Source organism: Pan paniscus, chromosome 3 (assembly GCF_029289425.2).
Source record: "Pan paniscus chromosome 3, NHGRI_mPanPan1-v2.0_pri, whole genome shotgun sequence".
Lineage (NCBI taxonomy): Eukaryota > Metazoa > Chordata > Mammalia > Primates > Hominidae > Pan > Pan paniscus.
Genome location: NC_073252.2, coordinates 42,176,550 through 42,189,860, shown reverse-complemented (window position 1 = coordinate 42,189,860; position 13,311 = coordinate 42,176,550). Strand labels below are relative to the sequence as shown.

Genomic DNA, 13,311 nt, shown 5'->3' with positions numbered 1-13,311 from the left:
CAAAAAGATTTCATATAGCAGAATTTTCTGTTAAAAATATAAAATAGCTATGTTTAACGTATCTAATGTAATAAAAGGTAAGTCTGAAAATACAACCAAGGAATTAAAGACCAACCAAGCAAGGTAAAAAACAATTTCTAGAAATGAAAAATATGGCCAGTATAGTGGCTCACCCCTGTAATCCCAGCACTTTGGAAGGCTGAGGCAGGAGGATTGCTTGAGCCCAGGAGTTCAAGACCAGCCTGGGCAACACAGGGAGACCTTGTCTCTACAAAATATAAAAATAAATTAGCTGGGCGTGGCAGCACACACCTGTTTTCTCAGCTACTTAGGGGGCTAAGGTAGGTCGAGCCCCAGAGGTCAAGGCTGCAGTGAACCATGATCACACCACTGCATTCTAGCCTGGGCAACAGAATGAGACTTGGTCTCAAAAAAAAAAAGAAAGAAAGAAAGAAAAAAAAAGGAAAATATAATCATTTAAGTTAAAAACCCAACATACATAATCAACCAGCATATTAGAGGCAACTAAAGAGGAAACTAGTGATCCTGGTAGACCTGAGGAAATAATACAGAATGCAGGCCAGAAAGGTAAAGAAATAGAAAATACGATAGAGAGGTTTAAAGACATGAAAAACATAAGATGATGTAACATATTTCTAATTGAAGTTCCAGAAGGAGATAATACAGAAATGGGAAGATGTAATATATGAAAGGATAATAAGAGAATTGTAGAATTCCAGAATTGTAGAAAAATATCAATCCTCAGATCCAGGAAGCCCAACAAATCTCAAGTAGAATAAATACAAAGAAATACATACCTAGTTACTTCATAATAAAACTGCCATTTATACCAAAGAAAAAGACTTTCAAATTAAAGCTAATCAAATTTAAAATGCTGTCAAATAGAAAAAATATACAAAGGCATAATATCTGACTTCTCAACAATTAGTGGAAGCCAAAAAACAATCGAGTAACATCTTAAATGTGCCTTTCCCACAAAAGATCCTCACCTAAACGAACTTGTATAGGATGTACATCAGACAGAAAGATCAGACATAATAAAAGGTGGCTAACAAAGATTCTGAATAAATCTAAGCAAGCAACAATGCATACTTTATAGCAGAGAAAGAGCAGAATAGACAGAAAATATTAGCCAACAAATAGCGCATAAGTTGGAGGCGGTGATCAGAATTAAAGCACTCTAAAGCTTTTGTGTTTTTCAGAAGGAAAGTAAATTTATCAATTAACTTTAGGCTTTGAAGTACAGACACAGAGTCTAAAACTTTCAAATGAGAGAAAGAGAATAGAGAGAAAGGATGACGGAATGAGAAAAAAAATTAAAGGCAAAAAAGGAATTTAAGAAAACAGGACAAGGAAACATGATAAAATGGTAGAAATATGTTTAACTATATCAGTGATTACAGTAAATGCACACTGCCTAAACTTCCAGTTAAAAGACAGAGATGATCATATTAAGACAAAATTAAGTTAAAATCAAAGGATGGGAAAATAGTAACCAAAAGAAATGTAGTGGAGAGCTCACTAAAGAAAAACAGTAGCTGCACAATGATAGAGGGTATAATTCATCAGTGTTATGTAATAATTCTAAATATGTATGTATCTAATGACAGCCTCAAATTATAAAAAGCAAAAATTTACAGAACCATAAAAAAAGACCATCAAATCTACCATCAGAGTGTGATACTCCAACATCTCCCTTGGTAATAATGAATTTTTAAAACAGGACAAAGATCTGTATTGAACAACTAAAAATAAGAATTGATGTGTATAAACACCACACCAGCAATTAAAAATACACATTATTTTCAAGCACAGGAAAACCATTTAGAAAAACTGACCAATTGCTAAACTAAAATGTTACACTCAACAAATTTCAAGACTGAATCAATACAGACCACATTTTGTGAAATACATTAAATACAAAAAGATAAACAAAAATTCCATCTATCTGTAAATTTACAGTGATACTTTAACAACTAAAAAGTCATAGAAGAATCACAATAGAAATAAGAATACATTTAGAATTACAAATAATAAAAATATTATATATCAAAACTGTGGGATGTGTTATCATGGCTTAAATGTCTACTTCAGAAAGGAAGGAAGGGTTAATAAACTAAGTATCTAACTGACAATTAATAACAGAATGACAGAACCAGAAAACAAGAGATGCTAGTGAGACTGCAGAGAAAAGTCAATACTTAATACACTGCTGGTGGGAATGTAAGTTAGTTCAGCCACTGTGGAAAGCAGTTTGGAGATTTCTCAAAGAACTCCAGCCAATCCCATCAGGGAGTGTATATCAAAAAGAAATAAATTATTCTACCAAAAAGACACATGCACTCATATGTTCATTGCAGCACTATTCACAATAGCAAAGACTTAGAATCAACCTAGGTGTCCATCAATGGTGTATTGGATAAAGTAAATATGGTACATATACACCATGGAATACCATGCAGCCACAAAAAGGAATGAATTATGTCCTTTGCAACAACATGGATGTAGCTAGAGGCCATTATCCTAAGCAAATTAACACAGAAAACAAAAAACCAAGTACCACATATTCTCACTTATAACTAGGAGCTAAACACTAGGTACACATGAACATAAAGATAGCAAAAATAGGCAATGGGGACTACTAGATGAGGGAGAGAGAGAGAGGGCAGCAATGGTTGAAAAACTATTTGGTACTATGCTGACTATCTGGGTGATGAGATCACGTGTACCTCATACCTCATCATCACACAAAATACCATGTAACAAACCCTCACATGTACCCTCCTGAATCTAAACAAAAGTTGAAGTTATAAAACAAAACAAAAAATAATGACTGAACAAACCCAAAAAAAGGCAGAAAGGAGGCTATAATTAAAAAGTAAAAATTGACGAAATAGGATACAAACATATAATGATTCAAAGTAAAAAAAAATTACTTAGAAAAATAATAAAACACAAACCTCTGGGAAGACTAGCCAAGAAAATAAGACAAATATTAGGAATGAAAAAAGGACATAACTACATATGCTATTGGGAGTAAACAGGGAACATTATTATACACTTTATACCAATAAATTAAAATTTTAGTTTAAGTAGATAAGTAGATAGTTTTTCGTAGAAAACTGGGTCAAAAAGAAATAGAAAAAATAAAGAAATTAAATAAGTGCTTTAATAGTTCCCACAAAGAAAACATCGGTCCAGACAGTATTATAAGTAAGTTCTATCAAACATCCAGGGAACAAATAATTTTACACAAACTATTCCAGTATACAGAAAAAGTACATTAAAAAAATTACACATACCTGTTTCAAATGATGGTACTTTTTCCACTCTGAGTGTTTGTGATCCCTGTCCTTCTTTCTGAACATTTGTGGAGTACAACTTTACTTGACTCAGTGTACCAATATATGGATGACTACAGGGAACCATGTTTGAAAAGCTTCCAAATGTCACTAAATTCTGCCACTCTAAAAGAAAAAATATATATACTTTAATTTCAAACCAAGTCCTAGCTGCATAATTAATTGCCAAGCCACCGTCTCCAGAGGTGTTTCACTGCTTCTAGGTACACATGAAATACCATTTTGTAAAGAAAAATTAGTGACAACATTCTAATTTTCTCTAACTTGTAAACTTATTTGGAAATTTTAAAAAATATAAAAAATCAAATAAAATATTTATGTATTCAGCTATTTTGAAAGGTATATAGTACATAATAGATACTCTTTATTTTGCATGCTGGTTGCAAGCTAAAAAAATGTTGGCATAATTACTTTTCAGAATAAAGGACTCTGGGAGGGAAGGTCAGGAAGACTTCCTACACAAAATTATCCTGTGTCCTTCTTCCACTAGCTAAAGATTTATTCCTCTTTCATTTCACAATCAAGTGAATTATATTAATCATTCATTCATACTGTCACCGATTTTTTAATCAGATAATTAGATCAACATTTGGTGAGATGCCTCAGTAAATGGGGAATTTTAATTGAGTGAAGAATAGAAGACTAATTACAAAGCACTTCAGCTGCTTCATCTGGGTTGACTGTGAGCTTTGAAGGGCTCAAATACAGAAGGAAAGTATATTCCACAATTTACCCAAGTACTAGAAAACCAAATTTGTTCCTATTTTCCTGTGACCCTCCTTCTCTTTTTTTACCATGAGTACTGATAATCCCTCTTTTTGAAAGAACCCAAAAACCCTATATAGATATCATTCATATATTTTGTAAAGTTTTAGGTGAAATCAAATTACATCATTACAGATAATCAAGTTTTTCCAAGGATGGAGGGTTAAGCATTTAAGAGTTGAAACTTTTGTAAGTGCTTAATAATGATCTTCCAAAAATGTTAATTCATGGATTGTGTGTGCAGATATATGCATTCTGAAAGAAAAGCCATTTCTTAATGGCTCAGAGAATTCATCAGGAACATAAATTATTATGAATGTTGAAAATAATATGAAGAGCACAAAGGACATAAGGGAACATAAGTATTCACTCAAGTTTCCGGCCTAGAACTTATTTTCTTGAAAAACTTTCTGATGTGAACTGATTCTTTTACTTATTTGGGAAACTGTTGAAGGCCTATAATGTTTTTGGTCATTTGTGTCTATTTTTTAAAGGGTCAGTAAAGCAAATATAACAGCAGAAGATTCCTACACATTAAAATATGCTGCCTACTAGCAAAAATAATTAGTAAATATGGGCTAAAGCAGATTTTCATAGGAAACACACTCCAGAAAAGCATCTTCTTCATCCTGGCCACTGGTGTTCTGACTGTTCAGCCCTATTCAAAATATCTTCTGTAATTATTACCTGACAAAGACAATATGCCACTAACTTTTTTTTTCATACACTGATGAAATATTTTCATAGAATTTGTGCTAAGATGTTTAAAGAGGGATTACTCCACAGTTTAAAAGTCCTTCCTTGGAAGATGACCCATTTCCATGACTTGATGCTAGATTTTTTTCAGTGTTCTCTTTTGTTTTTAAAACACTACAGAAAATCTCAAACGTATGCAAAGGTAGAAAAACCAGCACAATAAACTGCCACGTACCCATTGCCTACTTTCAACAATGATCAACTCATGGACAATTTCATCTCATCTCTACCTGCACCAATATTAATTTGAAGCAAATCTCAGATATAACTTCATCCATAAATATTTCAGTATGTATTTATAAGAGACAAAAACTTTTAACACAACCATAACACCATTACCAGAAATTTAAAAAAACCTTAATATCAAATATTCTCAATTTCAAATTTCCAGTTGTTACAAATGTTACAATTTTTTTCCAGTTTCTATGTGAATAGATCCAGATAAAGTCCACATATTGGGACTAATTGAGATGTCTTTTAAGTCTCTTTTAAGCTACAGAATGTCTTTTTTTTTTTTTAACTGCAATTTTTATGTTGAAAAAGCCAGGTTGTTTGTCCTGAATTTTTGTCCTGGTAGTTTCCCAGGCTGAATTTTGCTGACTGAATTCCTATGGTATTGTTTAGCCCATTCTTCTGTATGTTCTATAAATCAATGGCTGTAAAGGCTTTATCTAACTTCAGGCTATTTATATTAGGTCAACACTACTTTCTTAAGTGGTGATGAGTTCTTTCATCAGGAACCACACAGTAACTGGTTGATTTATTTGTGATCATAGTGTCTACTGTTCTTCAATGCTTAGAATCATTTATTCATTAGGTGGTTACAAAATGATGATACCAATTTTATTACTCCTTCATTTACTACTCAGAATATTTCTACAAAGAGAAAATATCCATCATTTATTGGTTATTCAGAAAAGTAGTTCATATAGGAAAGTCAGACTAAATGCTTCTTTCCCTTTATTTACCAGTTCTCAAAATAATACGTTAATTACCCAAGGTCCTGTAATAGTGACACATTTTTAATTTGTGTGTATATCATTACAACTTCATAAATTTAAACATTACTTGGCATTTTTCAATCTAGTTTAGTCATTATCCTAATGCTCAAACTGTTCTATTTTGGGCCAGTAGAGGCCTCTTAAAATTGACTCCTAAGTGCTTTTGACACTATCTTCATAATCTTTGATAGCTTTCTTGCTGGCTGTTTTGAAAAGTCCTTAATTTTTAACACCAGTAGAAATTCAGGTAACAGCAACTTTAAAAGTACACATTTGGCATTCATACGAGACAGAAAATGGCACATACATTTACCACCTAATATTGTATATTATAAAAACTATACTGAAGCACATTTAACTCAATAAAACAAATATAATACCTAACACATAGCAATAGAAACACAACCACTGGTTAAAGAATTACTGAATTCCGCAGGGTGCAGTGGCTCACACCTGTAAGCCCAACACTTTAGGAGGCCAAGCTGGGCAGGTCACGAGGTCAGGAGTTCGAGATCAGCCTGGCCAACATAGTGAAACCCCATCTCTACTAAAAATACAAAAAAAATTAGCCAGACGTGGCGGTGGGCGCCTATAATCCTAGCTATGCAGGAGGCTGAGGCAGGAGAAGCACTTGAACCCGGGAGGCGGAGGTTGCAGTGAGCCAAGATCGCGCCATTGCATTCCAGCCAGGGTGACAGTGTAAGACTCCATCTCAAAAACAACAAAAAAAGAATTACTGAATTCATTAATTCCAGTAAGCAAAGAGATAGTGAAAAATATTACCCACCATTAATATTCTTTTTTCAAGGTGACTTCTAAACAAGCTACATATCGAAGTCTTTACTCTGGCACTTACTATTCTACTGGCCTGGACAAGAACTTCCTTATGGCTGTGTATATAAGGGCTGTGTCTTCAAGACTGCAGAGTTACTGGTATCCTATCAGCAGTCTACTCAGAACAGCCACACTTCTCTCTCTTTATTTTACTCTCATGGCCTCTGTAGCTAGTGACCTAATGGCCACTGCCAGTGATCACTACTTGTCCTCTCTCTCTCCAATCTGGTTTGTCACCTACCACTACTCTGGCTTCCAGAGAAAATCTGGCCATCATTTTTAGGCTACAAATAACAACAAAAAGACACTCCTTTTCTCTCACACAAACTGACAACTCAGTCTACTGTATACGTTGCTTCCGCAACAACAACTAAAAATAAACAAAAAGATTTCTTGCAACGTGAGTTTATTTCCGGCTAATTTCAGAGCCAGAGTCAAGCTTGCAGCCTGTCTTCTAGATTTCAGTCTCCTTACTTAAGAGACTATTTCAATAATTCTTTTCCAAAATTTCTAAGGCAGTAATATATGAAAGCTAAATTACTGTTAAAGAGGTTACTAAGAGGTTATATAACCTTTTAAAGAGGTTATTAAGTGTGAATTTAAAATACATAATATAGAATGCAAAGATGATTCCTCATGGTATTATTTATCACAGGAAAAAACAGAAACAACTCAAATGTTCCCTAATAGAAGAATGATTAAATTACGGCAGGTAACTATACTTTTATTATGTATTCATTAAAAACTTTTAATAACAAGGAAAAACACTCATGTTATAATGTTGCATGAAAAAAAGCGGAAGACTTATACAGTATGATTTCAACTACTAAAAATGTGGTGAAATATCTGAATTATACATAGTTTTTACTTTATACCTTATACTTTCCCTGTATTAAAAAAAATGCCCATAATAATAAAAAAAAAAACCTAAGAATGTGTCCATAGCTAAATTATCTGGAACTTCATCAAGGTCTTATTAACATCATCATCACAATTTGTAATATAGTCTACCATTAACAGATTGACTATCTCTGGTTTACTTTAATCCTTTCAGCTAGCCAAAACTACAGGAAAATCCTTTTTATCCTTAATCATGTAGCAAGCAAAAGTGTGACCTGGATGGAGTAGCTCAGTCTAGAAGACCACTGTTGATGTAACTTTTCGCCAGAGCAGAGTAAAAAAACAGAGAATCTTTTTTTTTTTGAGTTAGGAAACAATAGGAGATGATGACAACTTCCTAGACTGCATCTTGACATACATCTCTACTGCCTTGCTTAATTCTATTTTTCTTTTTCATATTTATTTATTTATTTATTTATTTGAGATGGAGTCCCACTCCGTCATCCAGGCTGGAGTGCAGTGGCGTGATCTCAGCTCACTGCAACCTCTACCTCCCGGGTTCAAGTGATTCTCCTGCCTCAGCCTCCCAAGTAGCTGGGATTACAGGCATGTGCCACCACGTCTGACTAATTTTTGTATTTTTAGCAGAGATGTGGTTTCACCATGTGGGCCAGACTGGTCTTGAACTCCTAACCTGAGGTAATCCACCTTCCTTGGCCTCCCAAAGTGCTGGGACTACAGGCATGAGCCACCGCACCCACCTGTGTTTTTCTGAGACAGGGTGTTGCTCTGTCACCCAGGCTGGGGCAGTGGTGCAATCATGGTTCACTGCAGCCTCAACCTCCCCAGCCTCAGGTGGTTTTCCCATCTCAGACTCCTGAGTAGCTGGGACCGCAGGCATGTGCCACCCTACCTGGCTACATTTTTTAATTTTTTTTTGTAGAGATGGGATTTTGCCATGTTGCCCAGGCTGGTCTCAAACTCCTGGACTCAAGTTATCTACCTACCTTGGCCTCCCAAATTTTGCTGGGATTACAGGCGTGAGCCACTACAACTGGGCAAGAGTGATATTTTAAAACACTCCTCTTTTTCTAAGCCTATGGCTTAAAATACTCAAATTTTGGCCAGGTGCAGTGGCTCATGCCTGTAATGGGACTTTGGGAGGCCAAGGCAGGTGGATCACCTGAGGTCAGGAGTTTGAGACCAGCCTGACCAACATGGAAAAACCCCATCTCTACTAAAAACACAAAAATCAGCCAGGCGTGGTGGCTAACACCTGTAATCCCAGCTACTTGGGAGGCTAAGGCAGGAGAATTGCTTGAACCCAGGAGGTGGAGGGTGCAGTCAGCCGAGATCCACCATTGCATTTCAGCCTGGGCAACAAGAGCAAAACTCCGTCTCAAAAAAAACCACAAAAAATAAAAAAACTCAAATTTATTTTCATACCACCCCACCATACCCTAGACACAACAGGTTTCTTTCTGCTCCTTAAAACTATTTGTCTGGGCCAGGCGCAGTGGCTCACACCTAAAATCCCAGCACTTTGGGAGGCCGAGATGGGTGGAATGCTTGAGCTCAGGAGTTTGAGACCAGCCTGGGTAACATGGTGAAACCCAGTCTCTAACAAAAATATAAAAATTAGCTGGGCATGGTGGCGCTAGCCTGTGGTCCCAGCTACTCAGAAGGCTGAAGTGGGAGGATCACTGGAGCCCAGGAAGTCAAGGCTGCAGTGAGCTGTGATCCTGTCAGTGCACTCTAGCCTGGGTGACAGAGCAAGACCCTTTCTCAAAAATACATACATATATACATACTAGTCTGATCTTTACAGTTCCTCTTTACTCTTCCCAAATTGCTTTTTCTCCCAGACCTTCACGTGGCTTGCTCATTTTCATCTTTCATGCCTAGGCTCAGTCATTACCTCAGAAAAGCTGGAGTCCTAGGCCATCTTATCGAATGAAATAGCCCATCCTGGCTACTTTCTAGCCCATCATCCTGCCTATCTCTTCTATGGCACTTTAAATATATTTATTTCTGGTGGAAGAAAGGTGGAAACCATCCACCTCGTTCAGCACTACACTATCAGCAACTATAATGCCTGGCATCCAGTGCTGAATGATTCTCATTCACAAAAACTCTAGGAGGCACATACTACAGTTAGCTTCATTTTATACTTAAGTACAATAAATTCTATCATGAACTTGATCTGCATACAATCTTCCTGTCTGCCTGCCTAAATGGTCTTTTTTTTGGTGGGGGGACAGAGTTTTGCTCTTGTTGCCCAGGCTGGAGTGCAATGGCACGATCTCAGCTCACTGCAGCCTCTGCCTCCTGGGTTCAAGCAATTCTCCTGCCTCAGCCTCCCAAGTAGCTGGGATTACAGGCGCCTGCCACCATGCCCAGCTAATTTTTTTGTGTTTTTAGTAGAGACAGGTTTTTGCCATGTTGGCCAGGCTGGTCTAGAACTCCTGACCTCAGGTGATCCGCCCACCTCGGCCTCCCGAAGTGCTGGGATTACAGGTGTGAGCCACCACACCCAGCCCTAAATGGTCTTTTATAACTGTCGATGCTCTCTTAATCAGACTAAGAATTTAACTTTTATCCCCAGCAGAGGTCCCTCCTCCTCCCCAACCTCTTTAAACAACTAAGAGCATTGACAGTCTAAATGGTCTTTTTTTTTTTTTTTTTTGAGACCACATCTGACGGGTTCAAGCAATTCTCCTGCCTCAGCCTCCTGAGTAGCTGTCATTACAGGCGCCCACCACCATGCCTAACTAATTTTTGTATTTTTAGTAGAGATGAGGTTTCACGATGTTGGCCAGACTGGTCTTTTGTAACTGTCAATACTCTTAGTTATTTAAAGAGGTTGAGGAGGAGGAGGGACCTCTGCTGGGGATAAAAGTTAAATTCTCAGCCTACTTTTCTTATGACAATAAATACTAGCAGATTGGAGACAATAATAACAGAGTATGTTTGATTTCTATTTTCTATTTAAAAATTACACTTTTATTAATTTCAGTGTTCATCTAGTATACTTAAGTGTCTTCCCCTCTCAAATTTTTGCCAAATGAGGCAAGGTATAAATACATGAAAAAAAGAAATATGTGCTCTATCCTAACCCAAAGAACTTTTTATAAAAAAGGATATACTTACTACAGAAACTAACATTTTTATTCTTTAGAAGTATATGTGTACTGTAGATCATTTGTAAAACACAAATAAAAAAATTTTTAGAGAAACTCACTGTTAATATCACAGTATATATTTTCACTGTATTTTTCTACAGTTTTTACCTAATAACACAAGAGTATTTTCCATGTCACTATTCTTCTAAATTATAATTTCTTTTTTTTTTCTTTTGAGATGGAGTTTCGCTCGTCGCCCAGGCTGGAGTGCAGTGGCGCAATCTCAGCTCACTGCAACCTCCACCTCCTGGGTTCAAGTGATTCTCCTGCCTCAGTCTCCCAAGTAGCTGGGATTACAGGCGCCCGCCACCATGCCCAGCTAGTTTTTGTATTTTTGGTAGAGATGGGGTTTCACCATGTTGGCCAGGCTGGTCTCGAACTCCTGACCTCAGGTGATCCCCCCACCTCGGCCTCCCAAAGTGTTGGGATTACAGACATGAGCCAACACACCCAGCCCTGAATTATAATTTTTTTAAAAAATGGTTGTATACATCACCAGCCCATAATAAAGGTATCATAATATATTTCAGTTTCCAACTCTCCATAACTATGAACTACCAATTTATTACTATAATAAACTTCTGCAAACATTTTAATATGTATTTTGATTATTTCTTTAAAGTAAATCCTTTTGAGTAAAAACTGTTAGGTCAGAGGGCATAAACCGTTTATGTTTTCAATCAGTAGTTAAGAGAGTTCCTGTTTTCCCACACCCTCAATATGGGGTATTATCATTATGAAAAATTCGGCCAAAATGAAATAGGCAGTGAGAAGTAAAACCCTTTAAAGTCTCTGTTTTTCAGTATGGAACATTTTTGCATTTTTATTGGCCACTTGAACAACTTTATGAACTTTGTATTCAATTCCTTTGTCCATTTTCCTACTGGAATGTATACTGGTTTGTAAAAATTCTTTATAACTTAGATACTAACTCTAACTACACTATCTAATTGAGTAGTCACTGTTTACTGAGCACTTAAAACGTGGTTAGTCTGAACTGTGATGTGCTGAAAGTGTAAAATACTCACTGGGTTTTAAAGACAGTACAAAAAGATGATGTAAAATACTTCAATAATTTTGATATTGATTACATGTTGAAATATTTTGAATATACTTAATAAAATAGTATTAAATTTTATATATTTATTATTAAAATATATTAATTTTGTTATTAAAATTAATTCTAGAATATATTAAAATTAATTCATCTTTAATTTTACTTTTTTTAATGTGGCTATCAGACAACTCAAAATTACAAACAGCGCTCTCATATTTCTTTTAGACAGTTTCTATTTTGCCTTTAAAGGCATTCCTCATTTTTAAGTATTCAAGCAATCCCTCAAGGTTTCCTCCTCTCCTTATGCTTTATAAGCTTTTCCCAGCCACAGGCATTTTAGAAGCATAAACTAAACCTTACTTCTAGACAAATAAAAACAACTGTTTTTAGATTTTCTTTCTCCAAAAGTTCTTCAAATAGTCTTCTCACATGCATCCAATTTAAATAGTACTCTTTTTCTAAATGATTTTAAAATTTTGCCATAATAATGGTTGCCCTTTTAAGAAATGCTTCATTACTGAAACTAAATTTTCACAGTTATTTTTAAAAACCTACTAAGCATTTTTAAGTGTGAAAAAACATTTTAATTTTTTGTAGTAATAAACATTCCAAACAACTTTGCAAAGTCATTTTGACCACTAAGATAGGTAATAATTATCTGTGTTTCACAGACAGATGAGACAAAGAATACATAATTTTCAACATAATGACAGCTACACAGAAGAGGGATTACAAATTACACTGTTTCTACTCCTTTTTGCCAACACTTAAAGGGCAGTTTAGACTAAATTTAACAGCCACTGTAATTTCAGTGTAAAATGCCAAAATTGCTTGGTCAATAGAAACAATTGTGTTAGAAACTTACTTGGGGATTCTGGAGTACAGTATAAACGTATGATTCATTTTTCTTTTTCTTTTCTTTTTTTTTTTGAGACAGGTCTCACTCTGTCACCCAGGCTGGAGTGCACTGGCATGCTCAAGGCTCACTGCAGCCTCAACTTCCTGGGCTCAAGCGATCCTCCCAGCTCAGCCTCCTGAGTACAGGCTAGGATTACAGGCGCGCGTCACCAAACCAGGCTAATTTTTTGTAGAGAGGCAGTTTTGCCATGTTGCCCGGGCTGGTCTTGGAACTCCTGGGCTGAAGCGATCCACCCACCTCAGCGTCCTAAGGTTTACAATCTTCCTGAGGATTAGCAGCATGAGCCACTGCACCCAGCCGATGATTCATTCTGTCCATAAGGGAACCTGGCAGTATATTGCCAATATGGAAAAACTCAACAGTTACACTTTTCTATCACTACCAAAAAAGCCCTGGGAATAGTGCTGTTAAAATTTATCCGTTTGAAATTCTAAGATTCAGCTTTACATTTATTGCAAATAAAAGATACGAATATATTCTAATTTATATCCACAGCATAGTTACTATAGCTTATATTACATAAAATCTCGAATGACTGCAACTTCCGACTTCTTTCAGGAGGTCACGAACATGT

The 13,311-nt window shown here is 36.0% G+C and overlaps 1 protein-coding gene across 2 annotated transcripts in view; it reads right to left on the bottom strand.

Moving 5' to 3' along the window:
- SLC30A9 (solute carrier family 30 member 9) overlaps window positions 1–13,311 on the bottom strand; it is a 99,827-nt gene that overhangs the window by 82,084 nt on the left and 4,432 nt on the right. For both annotated transcript variants that reach the window (XM_003832225.5, XM_063603759.1), the window contains exon 2: window positions 3,324–3,488. In XM_003832225.5, coding sequence (XP_003832273.1) covers window positions 3,324–3,488 — 165 coding nt within the window. The remainder of the gene's footprint in view (window positions 1–3,323; window positions 3,489–13,311) is intronic.